Here is an 11,884-nt window from a genome sequence, read left to right on the forward strand (position 1 = left end):
TCTAGGGGCCTACTAAACCCTCTTTCTCGCCCACCGCAAATTAACTCACAACGCCGGCAGAAGGGCAACACCTCCGAAATTGGCGCCGCCAGAGGCGCACCACAAGCACCACCACTTTTGTAGCACGCACCTTTCGGTTCTGCGTTCCGGTTCCGTTCGTTTTTATGCATCAGTTTGGCGACATTTGTTTTATTGTTTATCGTTTCTCTTCTTCCTCTCTCTCTCTCTCTCTCTCTTCCTTTTACTCTCTCTCTCTGTTTTTCTCTGCGTATCTCTTTCGCATCCCTTTTTCCGTCCTCACCCACCCGACCCGACCCCAAACGGACCTTAAACGGTTGTACTTACAGTTTCTCGCCGTTCCTTAGAAATGCGCGTCCGTGCCACCGATCCGCGGCCCTGCCCGAAGTGCGGCAAGATCTACCGGTCGGCCCACACGCTCCGCACGCACCTGGAGGACAAGCACACCGTGTGCCCCGGATACCGGTGTGTGCTGTGCGGTACGGTCGCCAAGTCTCGCAACTCGCTCCATTCGCACATGTCCCGCCAGCACCGTGGCATCTCGACCAAGGATCTGCCCGTGCTGCCGATGCCGAGTCCGTTCGATCCCGAGCTCGCCTCGCGGTTGCTGGCCAAGGCCGGGGTGAAGATTTCGCCGGCCGAACTGCGGGCCCGCGCGTCGCCCACCGGCACCCGCCGTAACGATGGCATGAAGCTGGAGCTGCGATCGGGCGAAGGTGGCGAAGAGTTTGACGATCCCGAGGACCTCACGATGTCGCAGAGCAGTCACAGCGAATCACAGCGGCGCTTCCACGAGAGTATGATGGGAATGTCCCCGACAGGTACTGGTCCTAGTCTAGCTCTAGTCTGCGAGAGAGATTAATTGTTCGTGTTTGCTGTGTGTTTCGATTAGGTTTCAATCATCTCAACTCGACCACCATTACGCGCGTGCGACCCGGAGAAGGCACACCGAAGCACGGATTGGAGGCGATGGTGGGCCGTGACGGAGGGAACGGCGGACCGGCCGGGAATGGTGGAGCCAGCGGAAACGGTAGCGGGGGCAATGGTCTCGGCGGCTCCGATCGGCACGGTGGTGGTGGCGGCGGCGGCGGCGGAGTGGGTGCCCCCGTGGGGCCAATGAACCATATGCAGCAGAACACCCCGACCGGATCCGCCATCTTGGACACGTACTTGCAGTTTATCACGGAGAATGCATTCGGTAAGACTTGATGCTTTGGTCCTCCGTCGGGTACTCGGTCCTAACACTCGCTTCGATATCTTCGACAGGAATGAGTGGAATGACACAAGAGCAGGCAGCGGCTGCCGCACTGCAAGCAGCCAAAATTGCGCACCTCAAAACGCTCGGCCACAATCTCGACCAGTTGCCCCCGGGATTCCTGCCGCCACAGCTCGACCTGGCCAAGCTCACCAGCAACAACAACCAGAACGCTCCGGACCTGTCGCCACTCGCGAAACTGCAAGCATCACCGAACGTGTCCATCGACCAGTCGGCCACCTGCAATCGGGCCGGCAGTGTCGACGCGGATCGTCTGCTGCAAACGAGCAATCACCAGAAACTGCTGGCCCTGGCGGCGGGCGCTCCCGGTGGCAATGGCGGTGGCCATGGGTTGAACAACAACAACAGCATACTGAACAGTGACGCCATCCGGCGTGGCGGATCCTCCGAGCCGATGGATCTCGGTCTCGACGGATCGGGCGCCCACGATGACGATGGCAACAGCTCGGCCGACGAGAGGAACTACTCGGACGACGAAAGTATCGTCACGCACTAGTTCCCCCCATCGGAACGGAACGCGAATAAAACGTTAACGTTTTCGGTATACCACCTGCACCAACATGAACATCTTGCCGAGCGATCACCACTTTCGGGGGGCTGTCGAATAAAAGAAAGGACGTGCACTACAAACAACCAAAAGGTATACGCAACACGTTATACGAACAAAGGAATCGAACGATACGATCAGCGCCCGATGGGGAGCGCGAGAACAAATGGCAACGCCAAGAGGGGGAAAAAGGACATGAGATACTCCTGCTGTTAAAGGAGATGGCAGCAAATTTATTTTCTAGAGACACACGTTTACGCCATTCACTATACACAATCCTTACGCCCGTAATCCCAGCATCTCCCGGACTTTCGGAATAAAGCTAGGAACGGAAACGGTTCTCGAACCAGAGAAGAAGAAGTAGATGCCCCTTCGTAGAAAAGTACATTGCGGTCTGTGGGTTAGGTGAACAAAACGGCTGCCCCCCCGAGCATCATCATCTCAGTGATTTGAAGATTTTCGTATTATGCCTTTATAGTCCTAGAAAAAACAAGTGATTTCGAGTTTGCGTTTTCGATCTACTACGGTTCTCGTGCGCTTTTCGTGCCCAGCGGAGAGCGCCAATCGACGATCGCACAGCATCGCAGATTGGCAACAAAATTCGAGTTCGAAAATTCATCGTGCCATCGTGTGTGTTAAGATAAGACGCGGGTGGCGACGGAGAAAAGGATCTCTCTCTCTCTGCCCTGAAAGAGAGGGAGAGAGAGAAGAGAGATAACGAAAAAGGATAAGACCCGCGCAATGTTACATATACCTCAAACGATACCTCCTCAGACGAAAGCGGTTTCCCGTTGCAGGCGTGTAGGCGAATGCGATGCATGTTTCCAGCTTCTGTTTTCTATCTTTTGTTTTGTTTTTAAAACAAAAACGAATGTACACAACTCGGGTTCAAATTAGCTTGTAAGTAAACAACTACCTACCGGTCAGCCAGCAAAAGATACCTACACCATAGCCTGGTAGTCCTGGTAGTGAGCAACCGAAATACCTCAGACTGTTCGTAGTCACCCCGAAGGAGTGGAACGCTCCGGATACTACTCTTTTATCTATACGTTCGCAATAAGCATGCATTTCATAGAAGTTGCAGAATCGACGAAGGATACCACAGCTGGATCCTATTCCCAGTCTACCTCACATCGGAGGACGATGCGCCAGCGCAGACTCTGAAGAAGAACTTAACCTTTACCTCTAATAGCTAGTGAAGTAATGTTACGATTTTACCTACCATCACACAACTTCTGCCCGGTTCGCAGAGAGCAGAACCTATAACCGTATACCACACCCTCAAGGTACACTGTAGCCATGTATACAACGTTTACGAAAGGATCCGGAACGATCCGGCCATCACCAGAAGCGCACTGCTGCAAGCAGTGCGCCTGAATCAAACTTTTATGCCCCCGACCTCACGATACTATCATGGAAGCGAAACTGAAAGTATACTATTTCCCGTATACGTCTTATAACGAAGCCGGACGGCGGCACAACACTCACCAGACGGGGGCCACGGTCCTCCGATGGGTTGGATAAATTCAATATGCAGATCACCTTCTCCGCATCAACCAAAAGCCAAACAAAACAAGAGCAGTGGCAGACAACAGCTATACGATTTTCTAATCCAAACGCCGTCTTAATGCCCCGGTGGTCCAGAAACCGGGCACACCAAACAACACCACTTAACACACACCGGATACGAAATATCATGAGCAAACGAATGTATACTGCTGAAGAGCATAGATTTAATAGTAAGAAACCTAAAGATACGACAGCTAGATATCAGAGTATCGCTTGGCACAAACCTTTATTCTTCTGACCGCTTTTACCGATCATTGCAAACTGCCTTGCTTTTGGTTGGTTTTGTCTGATACTCCAAACTGTTTTCCAACCAAAACGGCTGGTTATACGATTCGCTCGTAACTCATTCTTGGTGAGAAACTCGAAACATGGGATGAAGTTGTGAGCAACACCTAATATCATTAGCTTATAAAGTACGGGGTAAAAACACGAAGCTGCAATAGCTACATTTCATTGCCCTCTCAGCCCGCATCTGAGCTATACGATAAAACAACCAACAAGCTATACCACATCGGATACGAGATTGAGGACACGAGGTCGAAGGACATCGGTAGCCACAACGTATACGTTCGCAATTGCTGTATACTGAGTCGGAAGCGGCAAAGGACGAAGCGCATTAAAATACGCGATACGATTTATCAACATACGCAACCGATACGATATCAAATGAAGTATACTAAAGAGCTGCGTGCGCGGAAAAACATCCAAAACAATGGCCACAAAAGTTAAAGTTTGCTAATAGCCAATGGTGAGCAATAAGTAATCTGATCTCCGTTCTACGGGAACAGGGGAATTGTTTCACCACATCACAACTGAGTGACCTTCCAACAAACGGGATAAAGTACAATTGAACTGTTTCGCCACTCTTTCGGCTATTCATATTAAACCCCTTTTCCTTGAATCCTAGCATAAAACCAAGCAAATGTTACCCCCTCAGAGTACCACAATGGAAAGATGCAAATAGTTTTCTCTACACAACTGTGGAACTTTCTTCGTGTATAAGAGGTACATGAAATGGTTCGCCCGCTGTGTTAAGCTGTAAGTCTACTCTCTCCGCACTACCACGGATTACCTCTGCTGCTAAAAAAGTAGTAATACAAAGTTATCGTCATGAAGATGAGCATAAGTATAGGAAAATGTCTCAGGGTACCATTAAGCAGCTTCGAATGGAAAATAGCTAAGATTAGTTATCGTTAAGACACTGCGATGTAATATGTACAGCAAACTAACAGACCCAACAACCGGGCACTCCCACAGCATCATCGTATCGAATAGTAAACTTGTGATTTGCCGTTCTCGTTCAGTTTGTTATACAAATACAAAACAACTTGAACTCTACTGTACGTTAACAGTGTTGCTTTACGACGAAACACACGGGAAAATGCAACAGACACCAGCAATCATACCTCACGTTCAACCACAGTGCAACAGAAAACGGGTACCATGTAATTTTGTAAGCTTAAGTCTATATAGTCTGTTTACGTTATATACATGTTTTTGTTTCCCTTACTGTACTGCAAATACCAGAAGAAACCCCCAAAACGCAACAGATAGCCAATGGGAGCGGAAGTAAGTCGCAGCGGAAGTCTGAGCTGCTAGAGGGCAGCTTCAAATACTTGTCGCAAACGATTGCAAGTAAAACCGGAACACACAAGTCCATTCGCGAAAGGTATCCAAGGAAGGTCGTCAAAAATCAACTCTATTCCAGGTGCAGCAGAGCAGATCACAGTCTGCGATAAAATTTTATTTAAATCTGTGTAAATAGCACGCAATCACGCTAGAAAAATGTTAGGAACCAGACTCTCAGATTGTAACAAAACGGAGGGGATGCGTGAATCTCAAACGCCATCGCGCCAACAAATCGACCGAAGCGGATGTTTTAAACGTTCAGAATCCTAGTAATGCTTCCCGAGACATTTGTTAAACACTGTGTGGGTTATTTCTTGTGAATGAAATGTTTAGTTTTCCGTTTGTCTCGTTTGGAGCTAACAATGGATTGGCCGTAATCATCTGACTCTGGGGGATTGGTTACTTCACTCGTCAATCATTAACGAAGAGTATTAAAAGAAAATCAAAATTATGCTTAATTTAGCCCGTAACTTGCTACATCGAATCTTTGGCAATTTTGCAAAGGTTCAAGCGCCGGTATTGTTTTCCAAATTGTTTTAAATTAAATTCATACAGCGTTTCGAAAGGTACTTAAAAAGAGGGACACAAAACTGAAGTGGCACGTGGGACAAACCGTCGGATGTTGGGTTTAAATTCAGGCTTACGTGTTTTGGGTTGGATTTTCTCCAGATCCAAGCATTTTTTAGGTTGATTCTTACACACTCCGTACGTCCTTATTGAGTATTTATATTGATGCAACGTTTTTGGGTATGGGGGATTAAAGAAAAATTACAAAATCTTTTACTTAGACAAAAACAAAAATGTAATTCGTTAGACAACAATTCGACTTAGGGGACTCTCGTTAGTAATAGAATAATTTGATGAGAAACAAAATGAGAATAACAAAACTGATAAGTAAGCTGAAGAAAATGTATAAAAAGCAAATAAATAACAAATCTACCGCAGCAAAATGCGTCCTATGAGAAAAATTTGGTGGAAATGATTTGAACGATAAGTAAAACAAAGCACACACGCAAGCAAGGGCTTGTAAAGCAAATGTGAAAAGCTTTCGACAAAATAAAAACCCACTAAAAAGAGGCATTTCTTCGGCGTAGAGTCTGTGGAGTGATAGCAATATAGAGAGAAGAAATTTGGGTGAACGTAATTTAAAGAAGCGAACACAAGTAAATGATGAAGCGAAACAAGAGCAGTGTAAAGATCTATGCATAATATTTAAGCAGCGAAGAGCAAACCCTAACGAAGTAAGAGAGTGCTTTTGGCGGAATTGCGTTTTTTATTAAACAAAAAGCTAATAGCTAAGTGAAAAAATGAACAAAACAAATCTATGGCAATCGTTGAAGCGAGAATGTTACAGTACTCCACAATTGAGCAAAAACTAAAACAAGAAACAGTAAAACCGATTGATGATAAAAGTATCAGTCACCACTCGTGTAGACAAGTTGTCCCATTTATGGCATCGCAAAAAAAGCGTTTTTGTTTTGTCCCACTAGCACGTAAACCGTATGCTATTACCGAACTTTGTTCATATTTTTTAAGTTTATTTTTGTACACTTTTTATAAGATATATTTTTGTGAAGGAAAATATATTTAAAAATTATAATTCTTTGGGTTTTTTTCTCGTTTGGTTTGTTTATTTGTTTCCAACGTTAGTTTGGCGCTTATTGTCGGTTTTACCATTCATAATTAGCGGTATCGTTGTTTTAGCAAATAACTGAGGCGTGCCTTTTTTCTATGGGAGCATAACTCAGCAAATCCGACGGAACCGTTCGTTTAGAAAGCGGACTAGCGTGTAAACTGCAGTGATGTAAGTTAGATTGTCAAGCAAAAAAGATATAACAGAATCGGTTGCATTAGCCGCAAACCACGCACTTGCGAAACAAACATTTACATACACAAGTTCCTAACCAGTGGCAGTTATTTGAGCGTAAAGATAAAAATTAGATGAAATGAACATCAGCTATTGAAATTACTCAGTGTAGCGTAAAACTAGACAAAATTATAGAACCAGTGAACAACTGTTTCTTAACATAATTATTCAAGCAAACACAGAACAAGTCATACACATTTCTACTTGCTATTGTGAAATGTTCATGTGGATAAACTGTTACATTAAACGAACAGACCGCGACATGCTGCTGATCAATGGAATGTCATTTTCTTTTGTAACACCGTATAAGATACCCGGCTATGTAACAAATGGAAGGCAGTATGGAATGTCTGCTCCTTGTTTGATAACTAACAATTACCGGCGAACTGCACGAGTGTCCGTATAATGCATTTCAAGAGACAATAATGGCAAAGTGAGCGTAAAAAAGTCACCACAACTAATGATCCGTAGCTCCAACGCTAGGCTATGTGAAGAAAGTTTCAATTAAGAACGATTAAAACTTGGACTCTTTTGTAAATTATTCCTTTCCGGAAGCCTTAAATAGCAGCGGGGCAAAGATTTATGTTGAGCCGCATTATGAGGAGTTAATTAATGCTAGGAAACGCAAATATTCAATCGAAAATAGTATTCTATGTTGACCTACAATTTGAAAAATCTCACCAATAGCAAATGTTTCTTTTCTCGGAGCGCATCCATACCTATTCTCCCAGAACTAAACAAACTTGTGTAATTTACGCAACACAAAACGCCTCAACATAATTGTTAAAACTAGCAAAGAAACTAGCAATTCTTAGGCAACAAGGAAAAGTGAAAAAACGACACAAAAGAAGTTTATTAGCATGCTTGAACGCAAGGATAATTGAAACAAGAATTAGTAGTTTTCCGTGTCGCATCTACTAACGAAGCGGCAGTGATTGCTTTCGTCAAAAGTATCACCCGAAGATCCGGGCGGATGCGAAGAGTTTTGTAGAACTTTTAACCCTATCGTAATGGTAACGTAATGGCAACTATTTAATGCTTACTCATGTATCTTACGGATCGAATGCAAACAAAATCTATGAACTATTTTAAAGACCACCATGCTAGATCTTAAAGTGTTATAAATAGCGAATCTCCCGTTTAAAGGCAAAAGCATGGGAGAAGGCAAGATAATCTGGTAAAAGAGCGTTGGTTTTGTTTGCCTCCGGGTCTGGCGTTAGTGCGAATCCATGAAGCTCGCCTTCCGCTTCCTGTGTAACGGCTTTACGTATCGCAACAGGCTATCGTAAGGTAGGCACGATTGCAACTCAAACAAATCTACCACATAATGCCCGCAGTATGATAAGTATAATTAAAATAAAATGACATGAAAATCCAACACTCTTCTTTTGCTTTGGGTTGTACACGTTATCGTTATCGTTGTAATAATACCAGATAGTAAGTAAAGTTACACATTTTTGTATCGAAGAACGTCGTCGTCTCCTTGTTCAGTGCAGTTCTTTCTTGCATTAAAGCAAAAAAGGATCCTTCGCCGATTTGAACATATTTAAATTCGTTTTCTGAACGAAATGAACGTTTTTCTGAAATGAGCAAATCTTCAGATTTAAACGTAGCAACAGATTTTCGCAACGGCAAGTTTGAGCAAGTTCAATTTTCAAAATGTTCATTGAAAATAATCCCTTCAGTAATAAGCATTTTTCCCAGATTGACAGCAGATTTGTTTACGTAAACATTGACCGAGTCTAGTGCTGAAATCTTCTATAATAAATAAGAAACTGAAATTGAATTATTCCACTCGTTCTTCGGTCGTTCCATTGTCGCTGTTTATTGAAACAGCCCGGAAAAGTGCGACAAAATGTTTCGTAACGTAACCGCACCTGTGTTTGCCTCTCGGATCTTCATTTCCATCAACCACCAACGGATAGCGCCACTAACCATTCCACTAGCATCCCTGACGAATCATGCACCGACAGTGGCCCACAATCCATCACCGGCCTGGTCACCCAGTGCTAGCCATCGGAACCGTGGAGGTCACAAGGAAAGGCGCCGTGTTGGGGCGTTACGCTTTCTGGTGGCCAGTTCGTTTCTGTCGTGGTTCACCAAAAAGTCCGACGATGATACACCCGAAAGCCAGCTGATAACGATCATTAAGCGCTCGATACTCTCGATCCAGCACGAGGAGTATCAAAAAGCGGAACAGATGTTGCATCTGGCACTAAAAATGGCACAGGACCTGCAGAGCAAAGACGGCATCACGTACATCTACGACATAATGGCAAATCTGGCGATGGAAGTGGGTGACTTTGCGAAAGCCGAAAAACTGTTCGTTAACGTCATGCAGCGACTCTTCGCAGACGGCTTCGTCGAAGATCACATCAAAATGTTGCACCTCAGCTCCAAGATCGCGCATCTGGCCCAACTACAGGGTCACCTTGACAAGGCGGCCCAGGGATTTGAGTGGACGCTGACAAAACTCGAACAGCAGATGAAACAGATCGGGGACGAAAACGCTCGTGAATTACGCGAACTTTGGGGCATCACAAAGAACTGGTACGCGCAACTGCTGATGGAGTGCAAACGGTTCTCGGAGGCCAAGCAAGCGTTTCTGCAGGCGTACGATGCATACACCGAGATTCACGGCAAACTAACGGAAGAGGGACTGACGATACTGAACAATCTGAGCGTAGCGTGTTCAAACGTACGTAAACCAGTGTGGCCGTATGAAGCGATCCTAAATGTCCGTCCTCTCTTTGCTTTAGCTTGAGGACTACACATCGGCCGAACGATTTCTCAATGAGGCGATCGCACTGGCGGCCCAAATACCCGATCTCTCCGAAGCAGGCGTTTACAAGGCCAACCTTGGTCTGCTTTACCTGCAGCAGGGACTGCTCCGGCAGGCGCACGAATTCTGCACGTTCGCCTGGCGCTACGGCAAGCACCACAAACACGAAGAGACTGTGATACAGGCAAACTATTGCCTCGAGCAGATTAAGGCGATGCAAAAGTAATCGGCCGAATGGAACCACCGAGATCACAATGTTATTTAAATTACGCTCGTTACGTATGCTGTTATAGTGAATGAAACACATTGGCCCGTGAATGTTGAATGTTTGTAGGACTATATTAAAGTGTAACTTATCGTTTATCATGCCTGACGAAGGCATACAGCACACGCTCACTAAACCAGCTTGATCGACACTTTTACAGCAAGTCTTCCAATTCTTGCATGAACTGTTTGTACGCATCGTCCTTGGTTGGTTTCGCAGCATCCGCCGCCACCGAGCGCGGATCGTGGTGATCGTGGGCCGGTCGCGTAGGAGGTTTCGCTTTTCGAACTTCGTCCTTCTTTGTACGCAACGCACTCGGCACGAACCGCGTCACGTCCGCACTGAGATTGCGAATCTGTGGTTTCGCCGAAATGGTGGCACTCTTGGGGTCCTTCTGGAGTTGCAGTTGCTGCTGGTGGAGCTGCATGTTGCGCTGCTGTTGGATGTGCTTTGGTGGTGGTCCAGCCGGAGGACCCGGTGGCATTCGAATGCCGCCCATGCGCGGCGGAAGACCGGGTGGTGGACCTCCCGGTATGCCGGGCCGTCCCGGCATTCGAAGTGCCGGAATACCGGGCAGGCCAGGTCGTAACGGAGGAGGCCTTATCATGAGCGGCGGCTGCATGGGACCTGGCATCGGGATGGACGAGGGCATCGGAAGGTATTTCATCGCAGCATCCGGTGCCGGATTCGGAAGCGGTGGCGCAACTGTCGGAGGCGGAATCGATGCAAGCGATGGGGCCCCATCCAGAAGTTGCTCCTTTTTCTTCTGCACACTTTCCATCTCCTTCATGAAATCGTCAATGTTCTGGCCGGACAGGGCCAACATCTTTTGCTGGACCGTGTTCGGTTGTTTACTAGATGGGCGTTCACCACCATCACCCGAGTCGTCCGTATTGTCTCTTGAGCCGTCGCCATCGTCGTAGAACTTTACACTCTTCTGCATCTCTGCGTGGAACCGATCGAGGTCATAGTCCAACTCGGGCATGTTAAACAGATCGGGCGGAGGTCCGGGTGGACAGCCTGGAATATCGTCATCATCATCGACCGGTTCGGATGGTTCGATCGGGTTTTCAACCGGTTTCTTCAGCAGCACCGGAGGCGGCAGGCTTTTAATGGGCGGTAACACATTCGGCAGGCTTGGGGGCATTGGTATTCTCGGGATCGACAGAGGCGTCGGTATTTCCGTGGCCGACGGTAAAGGAATATCGTCCACTTGAACCTGTTCTGCGTGCCGCACGCTTTCGTAGTACTGAATGCGCTTGTTGCGGCGCTTCTCGTAGTCCACCTCCTTGCGCTTCAAATCGGCCCACAGTTCCGGATCGTCCGCCTGGTAAAGGCGCATAACCCGGTCTAGGGTTTCCTTCAGCTTCTTCCGCTTCTCCTTCAGCACCTTCTCATTCAGTGGCGACGGCTGATAAACGTTGAACTCCATTTCGTCGATTTTTTCCATCTCTTCGATCAACTGGGCCGGGTCTTTGCCTTTTAGCACCGCGGCCCGCACCATTTGGCGCTGCTTTTTGTTCTTTTTCAGCTCCTTCTTGCGTGCCTCCTTGCGGGCCTGATCCGTCGGGTTCATATACTTACCACTCTTCGTGGTGTTTATCGACCGACGGCCCATTGCGAAGGCCGGCGTTTTTCGTGTATCTTAATTCGAAGAAAAACTCCCAAATAGAAGATCTTTCGGTTTTGTTGTGAGGAAAGCGATTGAAAAAGTAAACACCAAATAGCGGCGTTCCGGCTGTCAACCCGAATCCCCCCCGGGAACGTCAACTCAGTCATCCCTTCAGCAATGGGTTGTATTTGCACACGTTTGCACAACTTACTTTTATTTTACTTTAATTACATTACATTACACATTTAATTACATTACTTTAATTTTGTAAGCTGATAAAATGATATCGTAAAATGTTTGAGAGGTATTCGTACTTAGT

At 46.4% G+C, this 11,884-nt stretch overlaps 3 protein-coding genes across 3 annotated transcripts; 2 read left to right on the plus strand and 1 right to left on the minus strand.

The window, feature by feature from the left end:
- Positions 1 to 367: 367 nt before the first annotated feature.
- Positions 368 to 1,790, plus strand: LOC131208105 (protein abrupt-like). Its single transcript, XM_058200753.1, has 3 exons — positions 368 to 839; positions 911 to 1,216; positions 1,285 to 1,790. The coding sequence occupies exons 1-3, from the start codon at positions 368 to 370 to the stop codon at positions 1,788 to 1,790; spliced, it is 1,284 nt and encodes a 427-aa protein (XP_058056736.1).
- A 6,860-nt stretch (positions 1,791 to 8,650) lies between these two features.
- Positions 8,651 to 10,104, plus strand: LOC131209015 (tetratricopeptide repeat protein 19 homolog, mitochondrial). The gene is made up of 2 exons (XM_058201980.1): positions 8,651 to 9,604; positions 9,666 to 10,104. The coding sequence occupies exons 1-2, from the start codon at positions 8,762 to 8,764 to the stop codon at positions 9,912 to 9,914; spliced, it is 1,092 nt and encodes a 363-aa protein (XP_058057963.1). The 5' UTR covers positions 8,651 to 8,761; the 3' UTR covers positions 9,915 to 10,104.
- On the minus strand, positions 10,024 to 11,607 carry LOC131209014 (WW domain-binding protein 11). The gene has a single exon (XM_058201978.1). The coding sequence runs from the start codon at positions 11,569 to 11,571 to the stop codon at positions 10,108 to 10,110; it is 1,464 nt and encodes a 487-aa protein (XP_058057961.1). The 5' UTR covers positions 11,572 to 11,607; the 3' UTR covers positions 10,024 to 10,107.
- Between the last annotated feature and the right edge of the window lie 277 nt (positions 11,608 to 11,884).

The sequence above is a fragment of the Anopheles bellator genome, chromosome 2 (genome assembly GCF_943735745.2).
Source record: "Anopheles bellator chromosome 2, idAnoBellAS_SP24_06.2, whole genome shotgun sequence".
Taxonomy (NCBI): Eukaryota; Metazoa; Arthropoda; class Insecta; order Diptera; family Culicidae; genus Anopheles; species Anopheles bellator.